This window comes from Rhinolophus sinicus, linkage group LG06 (genome assembly GCF_036562045.2).
Source record: "Rhinolophus sinicus isolate RSC01 linkage group LG06, ASM3656204v1, whole genome shotgun sequence".
NCBI classification, from domain to species: Eukaryota; Metazoa; Chordata; class Mammalia; order Chiroptera; family Rhinolophidae; genus Rhinolophus; species Rhinolophus sinicus.
In genome coordinates, this window is record NC_133756.1 from 2,149,070 (window position 1) to 2,174,742 (window position 25,673).

Sequence of the window (25,673 nt, forward strand, 5' to 3'; positions counted from 1 at the left end):
GACAGTAGATGAGGGAGCCTGCGGCTTTCGTGGTGGAAAGGGAAGCCCTGAACGGGACCCTGTCACATCAGGCCTACAGCTGCTACTTCGGCCCCAACTTGCCGGCTCTTTGGCCTATTGTGTGGGCGTTTAGCACCCGGGCCCCTCTTTGCTTATGGGGACTGAGCAGTTGACGGGCTCTCCAGGGAAGCTGCTGTTCAGGGCTCGGGCACATTTCTGAGTCCACCCTTTCCATGGAGACCCCGTCCCTAGGAGAGCCCCCTGCCTGGGAGAGCCTGCTGCTCCCGAGCTCGCTGGCCCCTGACGGATGGATGGTGTGGGGAGTGTCCTGGGCCCGCCAGCCCCGTTCCTTGCCTTGGTCCTCCGAGCACAGCTCCTTGGCACCAGGGCTGCTGAGGCTCCACCCCCACCAGCTGCTGCGTTATTTCTGACTCATCCAGGAGTTACAAATATGTAACCTAAACTCCTCCACACCCGGCTTCCTCTCCACCAGCTCCCGGAGGGGAAACCCTGGGACTTCTCTCCTGGGACGTTTCTGCAGGTCGGGCCCCTGCTGCCTGCAGGAGCTGCCCTCCGACAGGTGGGGTGGGCCTGTGAGGGCGGTGGCAGTGAGCCTGGGTGGGTGCCTGTGCCCTACAGCCCCAGGCCCAACTGTCCCCGTCGAGGGACTCCTTGGAGCCCAACCCAGTAGCTGGCCTCTTGAACTCATCAGGGGCTTTCGCTGAGGGAGCTGTCTTGGTGTTTGGGGGCTGGGTATTGACGTCACAGTTTCTCCCACAAAGGCCCAAGCCAGCTGCTTCTGAACATATCACTTTTGCTCCTTGTGGAAGTTGCTTGTTTTGAAAACCTGGGCTACTTTGGGGTCATGTAGCACATCTCTTGTGGCTCGTAGCCAGAGCCTTGCTGGCGGGTGGCTGGAAGGTTGGGCTGGCTGGTAGTCTGGGTCAGCTCAGCCCCTTGGGCCCAACAGCTCTGTGCACAGAGGGGCCACCATGCCTGCTCTAGGTTATAGCTGCTCAGTCTGGCGGGGCTTGTGGGGACAAGGGAGGAACAGGCAGCTCACCACCTGGTCTGGGCTCAGAAACAAGAGCCTGCAGCATAGTGGGCTGCCAAGCACCGTGTCTCTGGGAGTATCTCGTCCTGACACCCCCCCATCACTATGCTTCTCGCTCTACAGGAGTCTCCAGAGCTGGCCAGGGGATGAACCGCGAGGGGGCCCCCGGGAAGAGTCCGGAGGAGATGTACATTCAGCAGAAGGTCCGCGTGCTGCTCATGCTGAGAAAGATGGGGTCAAACGTGAGTGCCGGTGGGATGTCACACCACAGCCCCCAGGGAGGGTGCCTGACGGGCAGAACAGAGGCTGTGGCCACCTCCTGTAGCCCCCGTGGTCCAGGAGGGGGCTTGCCAAGCCTGTGGTTTGGATCTGTGGCTAATTCATATGGCACAGAGCCCAGCAGGTCCAGTTCCGGGGACACTGCTGGGGCAGTCTTCCCAACCTTATGCCAGCTTTGGGCCAGGAGGGTGAGAGTTCTAATGGTCCCGACCTTCCTTTCCTCCCCTCTCCCACCTGCTGAGAGTCTTCTCTCCCAGAGAGGCATCCAAGGGGCTCTAGGCAGGACGGGCACCCAGAGGGCAGCACGTGTATGTGCAGGGACGTTTCTCCAAGTAGGGCCTGCGTCTTCCTACAGGCGCTGCACTGCACTAGGTCGTCTCAGGGCCGCTGTGTGTAGCAAGGCCTGTGGGACCCAGGGACCAAGTGTCGGGGACGGGAGAGGGATGCTCGCTCTGGAACTGAGGGGTCAAATCTCAGTAACTGAGGCCCAGGGAGCAAAGAAGGATCACGCAGGCCTGGGCAGGTACCTTCGGGAGCCGTGGGCCCACCCTTCACCTGCAGCTCTCGCCCTTGCAGCTGACGGCCAACGAGGAAGAGTTCCTGCGCACCTACGCGGGGGTGGTCAGCAGCCAGCTCAGCCAGCTGCCGCAGCACTCCATCGACCAGGGTGAGTCGAGGGCCAGGGCTCTGGCCAAAGCCTCCTGGGGCCACCCGGTGGTGCTTCCTGTAGAAGCATAGCCCAGCCGTCCTCCATGGGCGGTCCAGGAGACGGACACAGGCAGACAGGGAGGGGCTGCAGCTCCTGCCTAGTCTAATCCTGCAGAAGGTGAGAAATGGAGGTGCCTGGGGACCCATCACTGCAGAGGTTCTGCTTGTTGCCTTCCTCAGCCTTTGGCCTGACCCCTGCCCACCCAGTGCCCTGTCCAGGGACAGCAAAACTGCCCTTATGTGCTAGGACCTGGCCTGGGCGCAGGCTACGTGGTGGCTGGGGTATTCCTGTTCCTAACTGTGCTCAAAGGGGAGGCCCCACAGGCCCTGGAAGGCTGTGTGCCCTAGGGAGTTACTTCTTTTTGGAGGTGCCCTCAACCAATCATAATAAGAGTGGCGGGTGACATTTGAGTATATTGTCTAGCAGGCGTGTGCCAAATGCTTGATACGCTTCATTTCATTTAATTGGAGTTAGCTACTGTTTATGTTATTTTCAGTTAACTGGCAAGGAGACGGGCTCAGAAGCAACAAGTTATTGGCTGCCCTTGGTCGTGCAGCCAGTTACCAGGGGCCCCAGGATGCAGACCTGCAGCCCAGCTCGGGAGCTGGGTTCTGGGTCTGTCACTGTCTGTCCTGGGGCAGCAGGAGGCTGCAGGGCACATACGGGGCTCCCTTTCTGGAAGACTTAGCCTGGCCCTGGGGCCCAGATCCTGACCGGCATCTCCATCTAGTCCTTTCCTTTTGTTCTTAGTACACTGAGTTCGATTATTGGTCCTAAAATACTGGCGCCTGTTGCATGTCCCATGTAAGGGGCTCCCCTAAGTAGCGTGCTGAGCGGCTTGTTTGTCCATCCGTGAGGCCAAAGAGGAGAGCAGGTCTGGCACACAGGACTGCTTGTCTTGAAGCTGCCCTTTTTCTCCTGGATGTCACAGGGCTCTGCCCTGGCACAGGGCCCAGTTCCTGAGCTCTGACGCTGGGTGTGACCCGGCCTGTGCACCCAACTCAGCAGAAACGTACAGGATGTGCCGGTGCCTCGGGCGGCTCTCAGGGACAGCGGCCTGCCAGGGCCACACTCCTGTGGCCATCTGTGCTGCACTGACTGCACGGTGGGCAGAGCTGCGATGGAGTTGAGGGGGGTGGAGTCTGCCGCTGCTCCCCCCCACCACCACATGGCGTATTCTTTCTGGGAGAGCTGTTTTCTCTTCCAGGTTGATCTGGGTTTCTAACATGGGCTCCTCTCCCCTGCTTGCTGAACCATATCTTCTTGAAACCCTCAGGTTTCTGAGTCCCTGGGACGTTTCCCTTCCTCCCACCCCAGTCGTGGGTGACTAAGTTAACCTGAATTTGAGCTGGGGTGGTACGAAGGCCTCTAGTAGAATGCTCTTCATGGAAAAAGTAAAAATAAGCTGTAGAATTGTATGTCAGTATAGAAAACAACAAAACAACACTTATACACCTCCCCACACACGCACACACTCAGGCGTGGACGTGTATAGAAAAAGAAAACTGAAAGAATATATTCTGTCAAATATATACCAGGCTGTCAAATAGAAAATTTTGATAGAAGGTAGAACTATATAAGGGACTTTCACTTTCCAAGTCACACATTTTTGTAGAACTAACTTTTTTAACATTGTACACACATTTGTAATAAAAGGTAGTTTAAAAAGTATCATTACAAGAACTTTTTATCTCGATTAGCTAAACCAACAATTGAGAATAAAAATGAGCTCTGTCAGTTGTTTAAGGAGGTTACGGTGACCTCACCTGGCCTGAAACCGCTGAGCAGTCAGGAGTGAGTCATAGGCCTGTGGGTGTGACCATGTGGGCCCCAGAATCCAGGCCCTCCTGATGGTGGGGCTTTCACAGGACACCCAGGCCAGCCACAGACATGTCTCTCTGGAGCTAAACCAGGAGCTGGGGTGGGGGTGGGGGTCATGTGGGGGCTTGTGGCAGGAGTGGCTCTCTGCTGCTGGGGTGCCCTTCAGACTGCCCCTCACTTCCACAGTTGCCTCTGACCTGAACCTTACGGGAAGACATGCACTGCAGAAAGCCCCAACCTTTCGGCATTGGAGATGGGAGGGGGCTGTGCCTGGAAGAGCTTCACAAATACACTGTTATTTTCCTTGGGGGCCTAAAGACACCCCAAAGAGACTCACGATAACAACAACAAAACAGCAACCAGTCCAGTCTCTCCCATTTTGGAAGTACATACCTGAGAGCAGGACCTTACATTTCTGCCCTCGCAGTGGGGCCAAATGGGTCTCAGCTAAAATTCTAGTCTGTCTCCCTTCTCTGCTGGTAGAGCCGACCTCAGCTGATGCCACAGGCATGCTTTTATCAGAGGCTCCGGTGCTGCCCAGGTGGCAAAAGCTCTGGATCATTGCTTCAGTGCACGGAACCCCAGCATGAAAGGACCCCAAAGGCCCAGGAGCACTCCAGGTGATGGGCTTGCCAGTTCTGCCGAAGCCTGGTGTGAGTGCCTCCTGCCACTAGGTGGCGCTGTCTCTCAGCAAATGCCCTGAGCTCCCCTGGGTGCTGGCAGCTGTGATTTATTGCTGTTCCAGCTCCCCTCAGTAGGGGGCCTAAGGCTGCCCAACCAATGGAACAGCGGATGGCATTGGTCCTGGGGTCCTGCCCACCAACTATAGACCTGCACACGCTTCCCTTCTTGGGCTGGAGGGGTCTGGTACCAGGGGCGCTGCTTCCCCTCCCCAGACCCACCGAGGAGAGTGGACTGGGCATCCCTCCCCCACTGCAGTCTGGCCCCTAGCCCTGCACCCAGGCCTCCCAGCCTCCCCTCATCCCATTCTTCCCTTGGTGAACTTGTGTCCAATATCTGCTGGGTCCAGGCAAGTGCTGGAGCATGGCCTGCCCCTTGGGGCTCACTAAATGGTCCCAGCAGAGAGCACCAGTGGCCCCCGGTACTGAACTGAACAGTGGACCTGCCTGGCCTCTGCTGGTCCAAGACCACCCATGGCAACCTCCTTGTAGGAGCCCTCCTTTTCCTCCCCTGTCTTCCATGATACTTCTCTCTCTCCCTCTCCCTCTCTCTGTCTCTCTACTCTGCACCCCACCCCATTTTCTACCTCTCTGCTTATTCCCCCTGTGAGCACCTCCTTTCCCTTCATCATATCCTCTCGCCTCTCAGTGTCATACGGTCCCTTGGGAGCTCTTATCCACTCCTGTGACTTCAGAGAGCTCTGGCTGGCGCCCTCAGCCCAGACCCCTCCCCTGACCCCAGAACTCTGCGCTGGTCTCTACGGACCAGCCGGCCACAGACGTCCCACACTCAGCAGGTCCGGGTTCATAACCTCTCCCCGCCCCACACTAGCCTCCCACCCGTGTTCTCTGTCCTGACGAATGTTCGCCCACATACCCAGTGTCCTGGGGACCCACCAATCGCTCCTATCTTCCCCAAGTATCTAGTGATTCTCCTGCCTTAATGCCCCTCAGATCGGCTTCCTCTGAACCCCCATTTTGGTCTGAACCCGTATTCATTCTTGTCTCGATTGCTGTAAATGGCTCCTAACTGCATCTTGACTTCTCATCTTGCCCCCTGCAGTGCACTATCTATTAATACCTCATAGCCAGAGGGACTGCTGAAGGTTACATCGGCAGGTCTCTCCCTCACTTAAGATCTTTCTGTGGCTCCCTACTACCTTGAGGATAAAATCGTAGTGTGTGTTGGTGCCTTTCTACCTCTGCATTTGCCCCTTGGCTGCCAGGAGCCCAGCCCTGACCCCTGACCCCTGACCCTTGACCCCTAGCTTCCTCAGGCCAGTTCTGGCTCTCCAGTGATTTTCTTCACACACGTGCGCCTCTGCTGTGCTACTCCCCACACCGTCTCCTGGTTATCTCTTGACAAACTCTGAGCAGCTTGAGCTTGGGACTGTGGCTTACCTCTTTGTATTTGTGGGGTTAGGAGCCCACGGTGCCCCAGAAAGGCAGGAAAGTGGAGCCAGTTCTCTGAGCACTGTCTCCTGCTCCCTGAGAGTGGCCGATTGGACCTGACAGCCAGGCAGGACTGACTTTGAACCAAAGGAAATCAATACTCTGTGGGAAGGTCGTCTTGCTGAGAAGGCCCAGCTGTAGCTTCCAGAGCAGGCTCGGCAAATGCTGAGTTCATTCCTTTCTTATTACCAGCTTCTCTCTCCATAACATATATCAATTGTTTTTCCTGGCTATAAAATAATGCATAGTCATTGTAGAAAACCAGGGAAAGGTAGAAACAGCTGCAAAGCTTTAAGGATTGAATCCTTCTACAGAGCTATAATTGCTATTACCTTTTGTTAAATCTTCCGTCAGCCTTTTAAAAATATGTATTTATTTTTCATCATACAGTTAGAACCATATCATATAAACATTTTAATATCCATTTTAATACCTATTCTTTACTTAATGATAATTTTACAATGTTCTTAAACAATTTTTAGGAAAACATTTTGGCAATTGTATAATATGCAGCCATATGACTGTATCATCATTTTTGGCCAGTCTTTCACTGTTGGACATTTGTTTCCTAGTTTTGTTATTAATTACAATAACAGCAAACAATTGTTGAGCTCCTCCTATGAACTGGGTTCCTTGTCAAGCAGCATACAAGGGATATCCCAGTGAATCCTCACAATAGCCTGTGAGGCAGGTGCTATCACGGGCCCCTCTTTCAAGAAGAGACTACAGGCCCGGAAACATTAAGTAATAAGCTCAAGGTCATAGAGACGTCAGTCAGACACTGCACATCCTTGAGCATAAATCTTCATTGATTTTAAGATAAATTCTAGAAGTGACTTACAGGCCATATGCATTTTTGAGCAGGACAGTGTTTTGCCTGAGGAACAGGTGTGATTCAGGCAGTGAACATGGTGTTTCAGGAGGGCACAGGCAAAATTTGGAAGTTTTCTATTGCCTTGTTATTCTGGATCCTGCAATGCCTTTGAACATGCCGGTTCTCTGACAGCTCCAGTGTCTTCCTGCCCTGGCACTGCTCAGGGTACAGGACGCCCAGCGAGTGCCCATCCAGGCCCCAATGCACTTTGCAGTCACCTGCAGAACTGTCACCCTTGTGTGGTGCATCCTATAGGCCTTTGTCAGGGTGTCTGGGGGCTGTGAGGGCCCCGTCTAGACGTGGTCCATTTTGTTAAGGAAGCCCTTGTCCATTCTCTTGCCTTTTCTTGGCCCTGCGAGCTGTGTTGCTGGCATGGTGGCTCCTCAGGCCTGTTGCAGCCTCCGTCCAATCACATTCTTTCTCTAAGAGACTTTCCAGGGAAGGTCCCCAGCCTGGAGCCAGCTGGGCTCTCTCAGGGCTCTGCTGGCTCTCCCCCTCGGAAGCCAAGGCTGCTGGCCCAGGATGCTGCCAGCGAGCCTAAAATAGGTCGTTTGGCCTCAGGGTTACACTGGAACCTTCGTAAAGGAGCTGTGCTCACGGACAAAGCAGCAGGCAGCCAGCATCTCCAAGGGAGTCGCCCACCCCCTGCACAGCGCTTCACTGTCGATCACCCCACTTGACCCTCTCAGCGGCCCGTGTGTGGGGGTGCTGGCACCATCTTCTCCGTTTTATAGCCAGCGTTCTTCCTGGAACCCCGGCCCACACCCTTCTAGCTTCTGCTCTTTTCACTTCCTCTGTGCAGCCCTCTCTGGCCCCTTCCCGGGCCGGTCACTGCTCGCCATCTCCTGAATTGCCTGTGGATCTCTCCTTCTGTGTATCCATGATCGTATTATGTCAGGAGCCCTGTGGGGCTGGGTCTGTGCTGTGTTCAGCCTGTAGCCCAGCTTCTGGCACAGAACAGGGTTTGCTGGATCCTTGTGGACCGAGCCTCGGAGGCGAGTCCCGTGAGAGACTCCTCTGTGTGGACCACCTGCTGGGGGTCCTGGGACCCCTTTCCCCATGCGCGGCTCTGAGGCTTCTTCTCCCAGATGCTCCAGGTGATAAACTCTGGACTGAAATTACAGTCAGGTCCTGGGAGAATTCCAGTCTATGGATGGGAAGCTAATCTTTTTTTAACTTTAATCAACTCTTACATGAGAATTACCTGTAACCTAACAGTAATCAAGTTGGACCAAAAAAAAAAATCACACATACATTGAATCCAACAGAAAAATCAACCAGAAGGATGTGGTATGTGATAACTTGTGTCAAAGAAAAAGGAAAAACAAAACAAAACCCACAAAGGGGTAAGGAATGTGCTGAAAGGCAGGGCCATTTGCTCAATTCAGCATCTGGTTCTGGCCAGGGAAGGGCTGGCTGCTTTGACCCTTCCTTCACCAGCTAATGGGTTCTATTGTTTGGAACTGAGAACAAAGGCCTCCAAGCCCTTATGCTACTCTAATTAACCTCCAGACACCCTGTAAGAGGCTGACCTCTGCCAGGAGAAGAGCCTCAAGGGGCCGCTCTTCCAGCTGTGGGATACTCGCTCACATGAGCCCATGGGTCTGTGTGCCAGGCGGGCGTGCTGCCAGGTAACCAGGTGACGGTTCCCGCCCTCGAGCTGCTGGCCCAGCATGGCAGGCAGAAGAACAAATGTGTAAAGACCTTGGGGCACACAGATCACAGTATGACTAACCCTGAGGGAGGGGAAAGCCACAGAGAAGAGGTGCTGTTTGCATGGGTCTTAAAGGATGCGTGGGAATGTGTGGGGGCCGACGGGGAGGAGGACGTCACAGGCTGAGGGAGCCCCTGGAGCCGGCCCAGCCTGGGCGTGTGGTGGGGGTCTTCGTGTCCCCCCGAGAGATTGGTGTGGTGGTTGCCGATTCGGTGGTAAGTGGCTGGAAAGGCCAGTGGGTTCAGGACGGAATTTATTCTGAAGATTTCAGGGGTCACCACAGGCCTGAAGGGGAGGGATAGCCAGGTCGATTGTCCTCTTAGGGTGAGCGCTGGGGAGAGCTCACGGGGCAGAGGGTAAGGCAGGAAGACAGCCAGAAGGTCACTGTGATGTCAGGTACGTGATGCAAGTGCATTTCAGAAGCTGGCCGTTTAGGACTGAGAACCTGCAGGCTGGGAGAAGAGGTGGGGATGGGGTCTGAGACCGAGGGCCGAGTGGATGGGCAGCTGCAGTGGCTGCAGTGGAGAGGCAGGGAGGGGAGCTCTGAGTGGGAGGTGCCTGTGGGGTCCAGGAGGGGACCGGAGCACAGTCAGCTCAGGTCAAGGTGGGAGTAGATGGAGGACTGGGTGTGAGTGAGTGAGGGCAGGAGTTGACCTGGTGAGGACGGGAGGGGGGCGGGAGCTCTGGGAGAAGGGGAGCGGGGAGACCCCCCCCTCCCCCCACTGGAGGCCAGATTGGCGTGCTAGGGAGGAAATGGGAAGTGAGGCAATGGAAGCAAGAGGACAGGTCTCTTTCAGAATGTTGGCCGAGAGGGACCACAGCTGGGGGCGGGGGTAGTGGAGGTCAGGGGACCGTGGAGCATTGAGTTCTCCCAGTGTGGCCATGGGCCCCCACCCTGAATCGCCAAGGGTAGTCATTGAAGTCCAGACTCCTGGGCCCTGCCCCAGTCCTAGGAATTAGAATCTGCATTTGAAACAACCCCAAAGGTGACTAGGCCCCCACTAGAACTTGGGACCATGACAGGAACTTGAAGAGGGTCATTCCTGACCCCTGAAGGGAGCCACACACTCCTCCCAGATGCTGTCCCTTCCCTGCAGCCAAGCTGTCTGGTCTAGGAGCGTTCACGTTCGGGGAGACCAGAGTTAGAGCAAAGAATGGGTGCCTCACCTGGGGAGGCAAAGACCAAAGATGGGTGGTGCGTTAGCCTCAGCAGGGGTGTGGTGGGGGTGATATGGGTTTTGGGGAGCCAGGCTGGAACTAGAGCAGGGGGTTGGAGGGCAGGGCTGGGAGTAGAGCAGGGGGGTTGGGGGATGGGGCTGGGACTAGAGCAGGGGCTTGGGGGTGGGGCTGGGACTGGGGGGCTGGGACTAGAGCAGGGGGTTGGGGGATGGGGCTGGGACTAGAGCAGGGGGTTGGGGGCGGGCTGGGACTAGAGCGGGGGTTGGTGAGCGGGGCTGGGACTAGAGCAGGGGGGTTGGGGAGCGGGGCTGGGACTAGAGGGGGGTTGGTGAGCGGGGCTGGGACTAGAGCAGGGGGTTGGGGAGCGGCGCTGGGACTAGAGCAGGGGGGTTGGTGGATGGGGCTGGGACTAGAGCAGAGCAGGTAAAACCCGAGTTATGACCCCACAAGATGCTGTTTGTGATACTTGATGCTGCGACGTTATCCTGGTTGGTCAGATGGCTGAGACAGGTGCGATTCATATATTTCACAACTGAGGAAACCGCGGTGGGTGTGCAGGGACTCGCCCTGCACTGCACAGGAGGCAGGGTCAGACCCAGGCCGGGGTCCTGGGGTACTAGAGTCCCCCAAGGTAGCCCAAGCTCAGGAGGGCCCTCGATGGCTGGTCAGGGGCCCAGCGCCCCTCCCAGGAGCCAGGTCCACGTCTTGGCCCACATGCCCTCTTCCAGCAGCCTGGGTGTCTGGTGATAAGGTTGTCAGCCAGGAACTCAGTAGGTGCCACTAAGCCTGGAGCCTGCTTGGCTGCTGAGACCTTGGTGTATCAGGGCTGCTGTCCCCATGGCAACCAGTGTCTTGCTGTCTCTGGGTAAAAGCCATCTCCTGGGAACTTTGGGCATCAGAGCTGATACATATAGAAGCCCAGGGCTGCTAGGCTGCAGCTGCTAAAAACAGCATGTGCCACCCAGCGGTCTGGGTCTGTGGGAGGAACCCAGTCCGGGGTGGTACCTGAGCCTCATCCCCGTGGAAAGTTTCCCCCTTAGAGGAGTGTCTGGGACCTGTTTTCCCAGGAGCCTTGCCTCCTTGCTCATCTCCCCAGAGCCGGTAGCTGAGCCGCTGTAGTGTTGAGGTGCCAGGTAGCAGATGCTGGTTGGTACTGACAGCAATATAACGAGCTCACAGGGTGAAGAGATTCCACAACCAAAAACTGTGTGGCCAGAGAAGGGGACAGACATCATGTTTCCTCTCCAGCCCCTGGCTGTGAGCATGGGGCATGGCCTGGGCCCGGCAGGTCGGGTTCCCTGGATGGCTTTGAAGCACTTAGCCAGAGTTCCTGCTCTTCGCTGTCTCCTGCTTCCAGCAGCCATGGGATTTTGGAGATGGGGTTTCAGGGTTGTATTTCTGAGTTTTTCAGGCCGCAGAGGTTTGCCCTCATTAAGAAGCTGTTAGGCCCCTGGGGAGACCATGAGTCATGAGGTCCCTGCCCTGCGAACGTCTGACCCTGGAGTAGTCCTGAGAAGCCCTGGCCCGCGAGAGGTGTGGGGGTTTCAGAGAGGCTCCTGTCCCCCGAGCACGTGGCCATGGGGGGCTGGGCTTGAAAGAGCCCATGGCTCCAAGTCGGGTAATGTGGGTGCCTCCACCCGTGGCTAATGCCACTCTGGGAATCCCCCTGTTTTCTGGTGACACCTGCACAGGGCTGTGTCCTGGACTCGGGCCCGGGCCAGCAGCCTGTGGGAGCTGGACCAGGCCTTGTGGACCTTATGTCAATTTCTAGGCTAGGGTTTGCCCTCAGGGTTGTTTTCTCTCTCCCCAGCCACCTTTGAGCACCAGCTCTGAACTGGACTTTGCAGGAGCTGGAGCTGAACGAGCTCTCGAGTTGGCGTGTCCCCCTGCAGCCTGTACGCTCCGCATATCGTAGCCGCCGGGAGGCCTTGTCCTTCCTCACACGGTCTCTCTCTGCCGGGTCCCTCCTGGAGAGGGAGGTTGGTGTTGGGAGCTGTCATCACCCTGGGGCCTGAGCCCAGCTCTGTGTGAGCTCCAGCGCCGTGCTTTTCTAGGACTGAGCTCTGAGGTCCTGGAAAAGCATGAGGGGCTCCACTAGGACTTCCCTACCAGGTCTAAGTAATAGAAGCTGTGAGTACCCCTACCTACCCATTAGCCTCAGGGCTGCAGCCATGTCCGGGTTCATCCACTATCACTGAACCAGCTGTGAACATATAGCCGCAAGGAGTACGTTCTGGCAATTTAGGAAACAGATTGCGGTGCCTAGTGTATTGATGAAAAGACCTTTGCAAGACTTTAACTTAGAGCCTCAAATACCAAGAGTGATTCTCCAGACATTGGGGGCTGTGTCTGAGTACCCTGAGGGCTTTCTCCAAAGCACACTGCCCCTGCCCCCTGCCCCGCAACACCCTGTCGTGAGCAGGGCTTCCTGATGGCAGCATGCAGCTTCCCTTCAGTCAGCGGGGCATGGGCCGAGGGTGGTGCTGGCGTGTGCAGCCTGTTCTGGGCCTTGGATTCTGCTGTTGTGAATTCATCCTGAGCTTGCAAACAGACCAGTGACCCCATTGTCTGTCTCCCGCCCTCGGCCAGTGGCCAGCTTCCCTTTTATAAGCTCTCACATATTTGTCATTTTTCTCTCCCCAGTCACTTGACTGGACTCTGTTACAGGGGCACAGCTGGCATTGGGCGTGGGATGGGATGGCCTGCTGGGTGCCCTGCCCTGGTTCAGGGAGCTGTGCCCTCGCCAGCACCTTGGCCCTGCTTTCCATAGCAGGTGAGCCATGGGACTAGGGGTGCGTCTGGCAGAGCAGCAGGCCAGGGCAGGGCGTGGGGTTTGGGACAGGGGCCCAGATTCAGGACTACTCCCAGGTTGGCATTCTGGGTTCGTGCTGAATTTTCTCCAAGGCACCTCAGGGCTGCTGTGGTGGTGTGTTTTAAATCCTGTGTCTTGGTTCCATTCCGATCGGGATGGATGGATTGCTCCAGTCCCTGCTGGAATGTGAACAGCTACATTGCTCTGGGTGAGTGGGGAGGGCAGGCATTGCCTTCTCCTGAGAGCAAACAGCAAAGTGTGTGGTGGCCATGAAGGCGTGGAGTTCGGAGTCCGAGTCCGATCCTCCCTCTGCCTCTGATTCACTGAGTTGCTTCTCTCTCTGAGCTTTCAGGTTCCTCATCTATAAAATAGCGATTCGTCCTGTAGCCCAGGAACTTTCCCAGGTGCTGTGAATATGTGAGTGAACAAGACAAAGTCCCTGATCATATGGAACGTGCTTTCCAGTGGGGACACAAAAATCACACCAGTATGTAACTCCACGGATTGAGCTGAGGTACTAAAGCAGACTACAGCCGCCTGATGACGCAGACACATTTAGAAGCTGTGGTCAGGGAGGGCCTGGGAGGTGATTTTGCACAGAGACCGGCCTGAAGTACGAAAGCTGAGATGGACTCGGGGAGAAGCACTGAGGCCAAGGAAACGGCAAGTGCAAAGGTCCTGAGGTGCAAGTTACTCGTGCCTGGAAGACAGCCCGGCGGCTGGAGCCCAGTGAGGGGAGGGTGGATGTAAACGGAGGAGGTGAAGAGGCAGTCAGAGGCCAGGTCGTGATGGGTCTCACAGGCCATCGTATGGAGTTTAGAATTTACTCTGAGATGAGACATCCTGCAATAAAAAGGCTTTGGAGAGTTTGAGCAAAGGAGTGGCTGTGTTTTTAAGAACTTCCTTCTGACTGCTGTGTGGAAAATGGACCATCAGGGCCCAGAGTAGGGAGATCCAGGAAAAGGGGTACAAGAGGCTAGTGCGGGGTAGAGGTGGTCTGGACCAGGGTGGTGGTAGGAAGAATGGTAATGTATTCAGGATATATTTTAAAAGTAGAGTCAATGGGATTTGTTGATGTGTTGTGTGCAAGGTGGGGGGGTGAGGGGAGGAGGAATAAGGAAGACCCCAGGGTTTTGACCAGCAACTAAAGGATGGAGGAGCCATCCGCTGAGGTGAGGAAGGCTGCGGGTGGCGCAGGCTTGACAGCCGCACCATTTCACATCCCACCAGCAGTGTGTGTGGGTTCCTTTTCTGCACGTCCTTGCTCACGCTGGTTGTTGTCTCTTTTTGGTTCCAGCCATCCTAGTGGGTGTGAAGTGGTATCTCATTGTGGTTTTGATTTGCATTTCCATAATGACTGACGATATTGAGCATCTTTTCATGTGCTTGTTGACCATTGGTGTATTTTCTTTGGAGACATGTCTATTCAAGTTCTTGGCCCATTTTCAAAATTGGGTTGTTTGACTTTTTATTGAGTTATTTATACCTATGTCCCAGATACCAATCCTTTACCAGATATATGCATTGCAAATATCTTCTCATTTTTATTAATACTTTGCTTTTAAACTTTTTAAAAATTTATTTTAAGTATGTTTTTCCAGGACCCATCAGCTCCAAGTCAAGTAGTTGTTTCAATCTAGTTGTGGAGGGCGCAGCTCACAGCAGCCCATGTGGGGATCGAACCGGCATCCTTGTTAAGAGCATCGAGCTCTAACCAACTGAGCTAACCAGCCGCACCTATTAATACTGTTTTTATAGTATTTGAAGCATAACTGTTTTTAACTTTGATAGAGCCCAAATTATCTATTTTTTTCTTTTGTTACTTGTGCTTTGGGTGCCATAGCTAAGAAACCATTTCCTAACCCAAAGTCATGACGATTTACTCTTACGTTTTTTTCTAAGGGTTTTATAACGTTAGCTCCTATATTTAGGTCGTTGGTCCATTTTGAGTTATTTTTTGTATATGGTGTGTGGTAAGGGTCCAGCTTCATCCTTCATATGTGAATATCCAGTTGTCTCAATACCATTTGTTCAATCCTTTCCCATTGAGTTGCCTTGGCACCCTTGTCAAAACTCGATTGACCATAAATGTCACGGTGTATTTCTGAACTCTCAATTCTATCCCATTGATCTACATGCTTATCCTATGCCAGTTGCACCTGGTCTTGTTCACTGTAGCTTTGGAGTAAGTTTTGAAATCCGAAAGTGTGAGTCCAACTTTGTTCTTCTTTCTCAAGATTATTTTGGCAATTTTGGACCCTTCATGTTTTCATATGAATTTTAGGAGCAGCTGGTCAATGTCTGCCCAAAAAGGCAGCTGGGATTTTAATAGGGATTGTGTTGAATTTCTTTCAGTGATGTTTTGTACTTTTTAGAGTACAAATTTTACACTTCATTTGTTAAATGTATTCTTAATTATTTTATTGTTTTAGATGCTATTGTAGATGAAATTGTTTTCTTAATTTCCTTTTCAGATTGTTCAGTGCTAGGGTATAGAAATACAAATGATTTTGTATTTTGATCTTGTCTCCTGTAATTTTAACTTGTTTATTAGTTCTAATCATTTTTTAGGGGATTCTTTAGGATTTTCTATATCCGACGAGATCCATGTCACCTACAAATAGTTTTACTTCTTCCTTTCCAATTTGGAGATTTTTCTTCTTCTTGCCTAATTGCCCTGGCTAGAACCTTCAACACAATATTTAACAGAAAGGGTAAGAGGAGACACCCTTTTCTTGTCCCTGACCTTGAAGGGAGAGTGCTTTCAGTCTTTCATCATTAAATATGATAATAGCTGCGGGTGTTTGGTAAATGCCCTTTATCAGATTGAGAAAATTCCCTTCTATTCCTAGTGTGCTATGTGTTTTTCACATGAAGTGGTGTTTAATTTTGTCAGATGTGTTTTCTGTGTCTAATCAGATGATTATATGGTGTTTGTCCTTTTCTCTATTGATCTGACATATTACATTGATTGATTTTCAGATGTTAAACCAACATTGCATTCCTGGGCTAAATCTCACTTAGTCAGAGTAGGTAATAATTTTTATGTGTTACTGTATTCAGTTTGCTAGTATTTTTGCATGTCATAGGTATTATGAATATGTATAGTAATAGGAAATACTGGTCTGTAATGTCTTCGTCTGGTTTGGGCTATTTTTATCTTTTAATGGATTAGAGAGTATGGAACAGGAGAGACTGATCAGCTTCTCCCCTCCTGTAATCACCCACATCTGGTGGGAAGGGACAGGCAGAAGCTCTGCTGAGTCCAGACAGTGTCAGCAGAGGTACCAATGGGGTAGACACAGCCCCATCTGTAAAATGAGATAGGAATCCTTGCCAACTGCCTGGAGGTGGTGGGCTGGGCCTGCTGGCTTCTTTGCAGCATCTTTCTGTTCTGAGCTCTGTGATTCCAGGACAGTGATAGCTCCCAAGGGAGACATCACATACTCACCTTTAGAGAAGAAGGGAGGACCGTGGTGATCAACCTCTGAGGGCCCTCCTGGCTCTAAAGCTCTAACAGCTTGAGTCATGATAACTGACTGAGCAGCTCACTCTCCCTGTTAGGTAACTGGCCCAACTGTCATGGAGAAAAGGAGAGGGAAAAGGTGCGTCCTTGCCTAGAGGCCTGCCGTGTTCATGATCAGGCCCTTGTTGAACGATGAGTGCCTGGCCAGCTGGTGGTAAGGACGGGTCAGAAAACGCTCTGCAAGAGCCTGCCCCCTCTTGGGGTCCGAGGGAAAGTAGAGCCCTGTGGTGAGGCCTGGACAATAGCACGGTCCTCTAGGAACAGAACAGGGCCTGGGATGGGCAGCAGCTCTGCGGGCCCTTTCCACACCTGGCTCCAGCAGCAGAGCAGGTGGCCCTATAAATGAGAGCCATGGATTCCCAGCCTTTCACACCATTGCCAGGGCTGGGGTGACCAGCTGGCAGTGTGGCACGGGTGGGACTCGGGCAAATCCTCTGCCTCAGGTGTCTCATCAGAGTCCCTGTGTGACCTTGAGGAGGTTACTTTCTTTCCCAAGTCTCAGAGGATAGCCCAGGTACACACACCGGGCAGCTGCGGTGTTGGGAGCCCGGCCTCTGGGTCTGGTCTCCTCCAAGGAGTCAGTGGCCATTCCCTCTGCTGACCCTCCATTTCCACCTGGGACAACTGCAGTGCCTGCAGCTCAGTACAGAGGTCTAAGGTCCCTGGGAGAAAGCCCCAAGGCAGGCAAGGAAAGAAGTGAGTGGGCTGCCACTGCCCGTTGCTGCCGAGGCATCCTGTGCTGACAACTCCACTTTCACAGTCACCCTCTAGCCCCCCACTGATTATTGAGCTGGGGAGGCGGCACTCGGGAAAAGCCGGCATCTGTTAGGTAACTAGCTCAGCTGCCATGCAGGGTATGATGTAATCCTGGATTCTGTGGTTGCTAGGAAAATTCTGCCTGCTGATACTGCGTGGTCCCAGGACTGAGGTGAGAACAGAGTGTTCCCGAGAAGAGAGGGGAAGGATTTGTAGGGCTTTCCAAGGAAAGGAGCCCCATCCCAAAGAGTCAGACAATCTGAGCTCCTTTCTAGAAGCTTATTCTTCTTCTCAGGAATAGAAGTTGTGCTGGTGTCAGGCAGGGTGGGGTGTGCGGGGCAGGGTTACAGCACCTTGTGCTCTGGTGCCACACAGAAGGCACGTCTGTGATGTTCCATCTGGTGGACGGGTCCTCCTGTTGCAGCGTCCGTGGTGGGGTGCAACCTCCGCACCTCCATGAGGCAGGACAGTCAGGAAGGAGGTCAGTAGAAAGCTGCTAGTGTGAGAGAGCAACAGCCCTGTGTGTGGACAAAGACGGCCAACACCATGGCTGGGGGGTGGGGTACGGAATCCTGCCCTCTCCCCGGCTCCATTTCATAGGCCAGAAGCCTCACTGCCACTACCCACACCGGCTCACCCCTCGGTGGCCTTTCTGTGTCTGCTCCGCCCATCCTCCCCTCCCAGGAGAATTCCCAGTTAGGACAGAAGAGAAGTATGTCAGAAAGGCCACGGGCAACATGCTGTTACTGTTCTGGGCACAACCCAGAGAAAGGGGAGAAAGTGGCAGGACTCAGGGAGGTCCGGGCCCAGGGCCCAGGAGGCTTTGTGGGACCTGCCCGTCACCTCACCTGCCCCGCAGAGTCTGTGGCTCAGGCAGCTCCTTCCTTCCCCAGCAGCTTTGCGTGGGGGGCGGGGGGGGGGACAGGTCAGTATTTCAAGCAATTTCCCTCCTCCCTCCTGCCTTTTCTGGCTGCATGTCAGAGCCTGTCTTATGGAAAAACAAAACAAAGGAAGTGATTTCACCAGAATCTCAAATCCACGATTAAAAACAATAATAAAGATTATGGCTATTATCTGTCTCTGTAGGAGCCAGGCTGGCTGCAAGCTGGAAATGGGCCTGGCGATGCTCCTTGGAGCAGGTGTTGGGTTTGGACAAAGAGGAATGGCTATTAGAAATCATAATGAAGAAGGTCCTCCAAAGGGATCAAAATAAGAGTCTCAAGAAGAAAGAGGGAGGTTCCCAAGGGCCCTGGGCTTTGCTGACCTTGAAGCAAGGGATGTGAGCGGGTCCCTGCTCCAGGAGCAGCAGCCGTGGGTTTTCCTCACGCTCACCTCTTAGCCTTGAGCAGGCCTCAGCCTCAGCCCTGCAGCCCTGCAGCCAGGCTGCTGGGAGGACCCAGAGGGGAGGTAGGCTTCCTTGGAAGTCCCCTCTCTGGGTGGACTGATGCTGCACCTAAGGGCTGCGGCCTCCTTGCCTGGTCCCAGGTTGCAGCCCATTGCCAGAGGTCCACCCAGCAATTCTCTTCCCCTGGTCTGCAGGTGCAGAGGATGTGGTGATGGCGTTTTCCAGATCGGAGACGGAAGACCGGAGGCAGTAGCTGTGAACCCCTTGGAACATGCTGGAAGCTGGCGGAGGCCAAGAGATCTGTGTGGACCTCGGCCGGCTGAGTGGCAGCTGGTCACCTTCCCCACCCCTGCCCCACTCCACCCCACCCCACCCCATGGCCACTCAGCGGGGCTGGCGTCGAGGGAGACACCAGTGATGCAGTTACGATTGGCTTAAAGGGACGGACTCATGATTGGCTGCAGGAAGAAACGTTTTTATTTTTAAATCTTGACCAATGGAAACCTTTTATTTTTATTTCTGACTCTTTATTTTTTTTTAAATTTGCGCCTCGGTATATGGCTTCTCAGGAAGCTCTCCGAGCTCTGGTGCTTTATTTAGGTCATGTTTTAGGAATGTGAAGAGGTTGGATTGGCTGCTCAAACTGGAAATGGATTTTGATTGGCTGGCTAATGGGAAACTTTTTTTTTCTTTGATTGGCTGCAGGTGTTCTGCTGGGAGCAACAGCTTCTCTCTTTTGAATGCTGAAAACAGGGTTTGGGACATTGGTTGTTATATTTGACTTGGGAAAAAAAAGAAACCAAGTGCGCTTTGCAATATTTATTACACAAAGAGCTTGCTGCTGCTTTCACATGCTCTGTTTGTGTTTGCATTTGATTGGCTTTCCATACGTGTGTTTTGTTTCCCATTGGCTCACCCCTGACACCCGTTGCCATGGCCTCACCACCACTCTGCTGTGCACGGTCCCTCTGCAGCCCAGGGTCCACCTGGAAAGTGCATTTGCTTTAATGACCACACCTGGCTCCACCAGCACGGGGACCTTGAGGACCCCAAGCAGGGTCCACAGCTGGAAAACGCGGTTCCCAGGGAGGTTTGTGTTGTCGTGAAGGAGCAGCCCAGAGCTTAGAGGTGACCATTAGCCAGGATGTATGTGCAGCACTTCCAGGAATTGGCAGCCAGCCAGCTTCCTTAGGCGAGAATGGAATTGCTTGACCGTCCGGGCCTCTCCGGCCTGCTCGTGCTGAGCAGAGGCACTGCACTGGGCGGGCGGCTCTGCCTTTCGCCATTCCCTCCGTATCCCTCTTCCTGAGGCCTCACCTGGGAGTTTCTCCTGTAAAGGACAGGAGCTGCTCCTAGCTGTGAGACCCCACAGTGTAGCACAGGCTTTGGCCCCGGAGTCCAGAACCCACACAACAGCCCCAGCTTGGCTCGCAAAGCCCGGGAGTCTTTGGCTCCAAACACCCACCCCTGACCTCCCCCAGCCAGGCTCCCGAGGTGTCTGCTGCAGGGACAGTAGGTCCTGGCCAGCTGGAGTTCCCTTATCTGAGGCCAGTGCCCCTCACTGCTGGGCCTTCTGAAGGGTCACTCTCTATGTCAGCCTGGAAGGAACAGCGTCATTGTTTATTTATGAAGTGCTTCACTGGGCAAGGCCCACCAGGCTGGTCCTCAACCCTGACCCCTGAAACCCAGAGCAGCGGTCTTTGAATGGCTGCAGGCACCCCAAGTCTTCCCACTTGCCTTCCGCCTTCCCCTGCAGGCGGCCTGCCCTCTCCTTGCATCTCTCACAGGAGTGGATTCTAGGTGGGGAGATGGAGGAAGAAGCAGGCCTGGGGAGGGGATGCCACCACCCTCCCCCTGAGATAGATGGCTCAGGCCCCCTTCTTGCCTGCGTACCCAGAGCCAGGAGAAGACTCTCAGAGCCAAATACCCGCTTCTCAGGGCTTGGGGCTGTCGTGGAGCGCAGGAGCTAAACGCCAGTGTGTCCCAGGCCTGAGACACACTAGAGAGCCCGATGGCTGGTGGGCGCTCCCCGGTGCTCGGCTTGCCCCAGAAGGAGGACTCGCGTGTCATGGCCTGGACACCGCATCCTCCACACACGGCCCCTGGCCCTAGTCAGTTGACCATTAACTGCAAAGGCCGTTGGTCCCCAGGAGACGAGGACTGTGGGGACCCCAGCAGGGGCCCGAGAACATCTTCCTCCGGGGGGCAGTGCGTGTGTGCACGTGCATGAGTGAGCACACACACAAATACTCACGTGCACACTCAGCTCAGTGGCCTGCAGCGCCAGCTGAGCCCCTGGGGAAAGGTGAGTGTTTTCAGTCCCTCTTCCCGCCCAGGTTGTAATATCTGTTACCAGGTGTCAATGCCAGTGTTGCTGGCTGCCCCCTCTCCTTGTACCTGTAGCTCCCACAAAGGGTCTGTGTCCTGGCCCTTGGTGTGTTTTCTGCCCCAGCCTGTCCTTGTCAAGGTCATGGGCCTTCCTCTTGTAACAGTGACAGCCCTGATCTGTCTCATCTTCTGAAGAAAAGTGAAAGTGTTGCCGTGGCTTCTTATTTCAACTAAAAATATATATGTTGGAGAGAAAAATTAACAATAAAGATTTTTAATAGCTTGGTACGTGAGCTCAGTTATCTCCCTCGGAGTTGGGTGTATTCACTGAATTCCCGCATCATATGGGCCGTGCTGGTGGGGCCCTCCTTCCCCAAGGAGGCGCCAAGCAGGGACAAAAGAGCTTGTTTGTTGAATTGTCTGTGACCTGGAGTAGAGCTCAGGGTTTGGAAGAATTTCCAGGTCTACCCAGCCTGACTGACAGGTCTGTAGGAAGGTTGAGCCCCCTTTTTTTTTTTTTTTTTTTTTTTGTTTTTTTTTTTTTTTTAAAGATTTTATTGGGGAAGGGGAACAGGACTTTTATTGGGGAACAATGGTCAAATTGTTGTCCTTTCAATCTTAGTTGTGGGGGGTTCTGTTCAGCTTCAAGTTGTTGTTCTTTCAGTCTTAGTTGTGGAGGGCACAGCTCAGCTCCAGGTCCAGTTGCCGTTGCTAGTTGCAGGGGGCACAGCCCACCATCCCTTGCGGGAGTCGAACCGGCAACCATGTGGTTGAGAGGACAAGCTCCAACCAACTGAGCCATCCGGGAGGCAGCTCAGCTCAAGGTGCCGTGTTCAATCTTAGTTGCAGGGGGCAGAGCCCACCATCCCTTGCGGGACTCGAGGAATTGAACTGGCAACCTTGTGGTTGGGAGCCCACTGGCCCATGTGGGAATCGAACCGGCAGCCTTCGGAGTTAGGAGCATGGAGCTCTAACCGCCTGAGCCACCGGGCCGGCCCTGAGCCCCCTTTTTGACCTGGAGATCCCAAATATCGTCCTAGATTGGTCTGGGGTCAGTAATCTCTAGAGGTCACCTCATCCTCCAGTCTCTGGAGCAGACACTGAGCACCCCTTAAGGCTATGGGGACCCTTCCATCCTAGACACCGTAACATCCTGTGTGATGGCAGTGGTTCTGAGAATGCTTGTAACAAAAGTCCAGACAGACGGCCGGCCCAGTGGCTCAAGCGGTTAGAGCTCCATGCTCCTAACTCCGAAGGCTGCCGGTTCGATTCCCACATGGGCCAGTGGGCTCTCAACCACAAGGTTGCCAGTTCGATTACTCGACTCCCACAAGGGATGGTAGGCTGCACCCCCTGCAACTAGAAAACGGCAACTGGACCTGGAGCTGAGCTGCGCCCTCCACAACTAAGACTGAAAGGACAACAACTTGAAGCTGAACGGCACCCTCCACAACTAAGATTGAAAGGACAACAACTTAACTTGGAAAAAAGGCCTGGAAGTACACACTGTTCCCCAATAAAGTCCTGTTCCCCTTCCCCAATAAAATCTTTAAAAAAAGAAAAAGTCCAGACAAAATATCCATCTCTTGCATCATCCCAGAAATGGAAGATTTCTTGGTATTCAGGTGTAATTCAAGTTTGAACTCATGTATGCTTTAGGAATTTTTGCTTTGGAAGCATTTTCTAGAACTCTTCATTTCTACCCTTCAACATTCCATTTTAGGCCTTTTTTTTTTGCAATTTACATGAACTCGCTTCTTTTTCCTTTACAAAGAGTTTCCTTGGGTGCTAAATGCTATGGGCTTTTAGAACGTGTTGAAGTAAGGCGCAATCAACAGCATTCAACCTTAGTGTTGGGAGAGATGACGGAGGTTGTCCAGCAGCCCGTGCAGTGGCCAGATGTGTAAGCCCCCTCTGAAACATCTCGGAAAAGAGCTTGTCCCACCTTTGCTTGAAAACCCTTGAGGACCAGGGGACTCACTACCTCACAAGCTGGTGCATCGTATCTTCAAGTACCTTCCATTCATCCGTATACTGAGTTGGACTGTCTCTAACGTCCTTTTCCAAGAGTTTACAGCATTGAGAGAAAGATAAAATAAGACAGCTATGTTAACCAAAAACTACATAGGGACACATACCCAGGGCTCACATTACGTGTAGAATCCCCCACACCCACCCAGTTTCTGAGTGGCATTGTTAGTCCTTAACCTTGCAGTGAATCAACACATCTAAGGTGGACCATTGAGCAGAAGGAGGGGCTGGCTGGCCCTGGTCCCACCTGCCCAGCCCCCAGCACAGAGCCTGGAACTGGAGCTGGGAGGGAGGGGTGCTCCCAGAGACTCCCCAGGTCTCCACTGGGAATCAGGCCACACAGGAAAGATGAGTGGGGCTACTTCATCCGGCAAAGGGAAAATGCTGGGGGGCAGTGCTGGGTCTTTCCGAGTCCCTCAGCAGGCAACCTTCTGGGTCCACGTTTCTAGGTACAGGTGCCTGCAGCCAGTAGTGACGCCAACAGGTAAGATTGGGACTACAGAGGCCAGAGACGGCTTAGAGCCAGGCTGAGTTGGGGGAGGCTGGGATGGGCTGAGAAGGGAGCCAGGGCACCCTGCCTTTTGTTGGTGCTTCCCCGCCCTGGGGGGAGGGTGGTGGAGAATGAATAAGTGCTTCATCTCCCTGTCCAGGCAGGTGAATAGCAGCTGTGAGAATCCAGGCTGCTTTAGCCTTTGAACTGGAAGGACCCTTTGTAGCAGCGAAAAACGATCCCTCCCTGGCACCTGGTTCAATGGTGGGGGTGGGAGCAACCTTCCGGGGGCTGGAGCTCTGTGGGCCCTAGGGGACTTCGCCACCAGCCACCTGTCCTGCCTTCCTGGAAGGGTCCTCTCTCTTCTCTCCCCCATCCCCAACCTCTCTCTGTGTTGCTTATGGCCAGCTGCCCCTTTCCCTTTCCTGGAGGATGAAATAGGCCCAGACTAACCTGAGGCCATGTTTAGAAAACACTTCTCTGTCCAACGAAGGAACTTTCTCTTCTGGGGCAACAGCTGGGTGTTAAGGAGATTTGGAGGGCTTGCTGTTGTCCTAATTGAAAGAAAGACCTCCTCAAAGGACAAAGGCAGTGAAATGCTTTCTGAATATCAGCAGGTGCCTGGCCTTCACTTTTCTCCTTGACATTGGAACCTCCCCCTCACCTCTCAGTTGGTTTCCTCAATTGGAGGTCAGGAGAGCTGTTGACCTGAGCCCCACCCTTCCTGGGTCTCTTCCCCAGGGAAGGAGCAGAGTGTGCAACAGGTGGCGGCCCTGTTTGCACACCTGTGGGAGCCCCACCCCACCTGCACAGACCCAGAACCAGAGAGTTTCTGCCTCCTGGCCCTTAGCCTTGGCCATGGAAAGAGGTGGCTTTTCACAAACATCTTTTCTGTGGGGCTCTCTGTGTCCCAGTCCTAACACTGGTGCTACCTACGGGCAGGTGCATAGCATTTTATATACACCATCTTCAGTCGTGTGTGAGGTAAGTATGTGGTTTTATAGGTGAGGAAATAGGGATTACATAGTTTCCTTAAGGTCAGTGTGGTACAGCCAGAACTTGAACCCAGGTCGTCTGACCCCAAATTCCGTGTTTGTAACCACTTCTGGCTTTGACAGGAGGAGGCGAGGTGGGGTGGGGAGTAAATCCTGCGTCACCGGGTTGCCCAGGAGCCTCTCCCCAGGCCAGCTCTGTGACCCCAGGACCAGTATGGTATTTGCCTGTGTTCTTCAAGCCCCATCATGTCCGGTTGTAATAGGTTGTTAGAGTACATTTGTCATGTGGGTTAGCCCCCTGCTGGGTGCTCATGCCAGCCCTCAACCCCATGCAGCTGCTGCCTTCTCAGATTGGATGTGAAGCTGTTCTCCCACCAGCTCACTCAGCCCCAGCAGCCCCCGCCCCTCACCTTTCACCCCCCTCGTGCTTCCCCATGGGGACCTGGCAGTTAGTTCTTCTCCAGGCTAAGCTGGTTTTTCTAGAATAAGTTGCTCTTCCACTTTGTACGGACTCTTCCTGTTCACAGCCAGCATCTGGCAGTCTAGCCTGGAAGCACACTTGTCCCCAAGTGAGGTCAGCAAAAGAGCTCTGAATTGGGGGACCACAGCCAGGTTTGGAGGCCCGCCTCCCTACTGTGACCTCTGTACCCTTAGGCAGGTCTCAGCCTTAATTTTCTCATCTGTCAAATGGGAATAATAATAAACCCAATTGTACTTTTGACAAACTCTACCCAAAAATGCTTTAAACCCAGTAAAGCGCTGGTGAAATATTATTCTCTCCTGACCTTGGTTTATACTGTTCACTCCGACAGTATAAATCTTTGTGTCTTTCCGTAGTTGGAGCTGGGGAGACAGTCCGACTCAGAGCAAGAACTCCAGAGGCCAGCTGGTGGGTTTGAAGTCTGGACCTGCCACTTGGCAGCTGTGTGACTTGGGGCAAATGACCTAATTATTGGAAAAAAGGCAAAAACAAGAGCATCTATGTGTCTATCGGGCTGTTGCTGAGAATTAATGAGATCACGGATATGACAAGCTTAGCTGAGCAACCTCCCCACAGTGGGTGGTCAGCACATATGGTCATCATTAAGTCACCATGAGGGTGTCCCCCACCCCCACCCCCTCTGCTTGTAAGTCATTCAGAGCAAGTCCCTGTCTGCTGCTCCTGACAAGCAGAAGCAGCCTCAGGTCCAATCAGGGGCTTGTTAAACACTTTTTTGATGAGGATGAAAGAGCTGAGAGGATCCCTTGATAGAAGCTGAGGCTCCCTGCCCCGCCCCACCTATCCCTCTGCTAAGCAGCTTTTTGTGGGGGAAGGGCAGGAGTTCCTCAGCTCCCCAAACCTGCAGAGCTGAAGGGCATCCCCCAGACGACCTTGTCATGGCTGGACAGGCAGGGAGGGGCCTCGCAGAGCCTGGGGGTGGGAGTCCTGTGTTCCAGGGACCTGCTTGTGCTTCAGCTCCAAATAGAATCAAGGAAGGGGCTAAAATTAAAACCTTGATCATAATCAAATGGTTAAAAAAAACCCATCAGTCAAAGGCTCCTTCCCACTGCAGCTGCCTCTGCTTCAGAGAAAACACGAGGGGGAGCAGGCCCTGAGCCACGATCACAGAGCCCAACCTCCCCAGGGC

At 53.6% G+C, this 25,673-nt stretch overlaps 1 protein-coding gene and 1 long non-coding RNA gene across 4 annotated transcripts in view; one reads left to right on the forward strand and one right to left on the reverse strand.

The window, feature by feature from the left end:
* CTNNBIP1 (catenin beta interacting protein 1) overlaps nt 1–20,822 on the forward strand; it is a 46,772-nt gene extending 25,950 nt beyond the window's left edge. For all 3 annotated transcript variants that reach the window (XM_074334082.1, XM_074334084.1, XM_074334083.1), the window contains 3 exons: nt 1,178–1,296; nt 1,910–2,000; nt 18,396–20,822. In XM_074334082.1, the coding sequence (XP_074190183.1) occupies nt 1,201–1,296; nt 1,910–2,000; nt 18,396–18,454 (246 nt within the window). In that variant the 5' untranslated portion in view covers nt 1,178–1,200 and the 3' untranslated portion in view covers nt 18,455–20,822. The remainder of the gene's footprint in view (nt 1–1,177; nt 1,297–1,909; nt 2,001–18,395) is intronic.
* A 1,384-nt stretch (nt 20,823–22,206) lies between these two features.
* On the reverse strand, nt 22,207–23,946 carry LOC141572049 (uncharacterized). Its single transcript, XR_012497072.1, has 2 exons — nt 23,504–23,946; nt 22,207–22,587 (listed from the first exon to the last, which is right to left on the reverse strand). It is a non-coding gene; the product is annotated as an uncharacterized LOC141572049 (long non-coding RNA).
* Nucleotides 23,947–25,673: the final 1,727 nt, after the last annotated feature.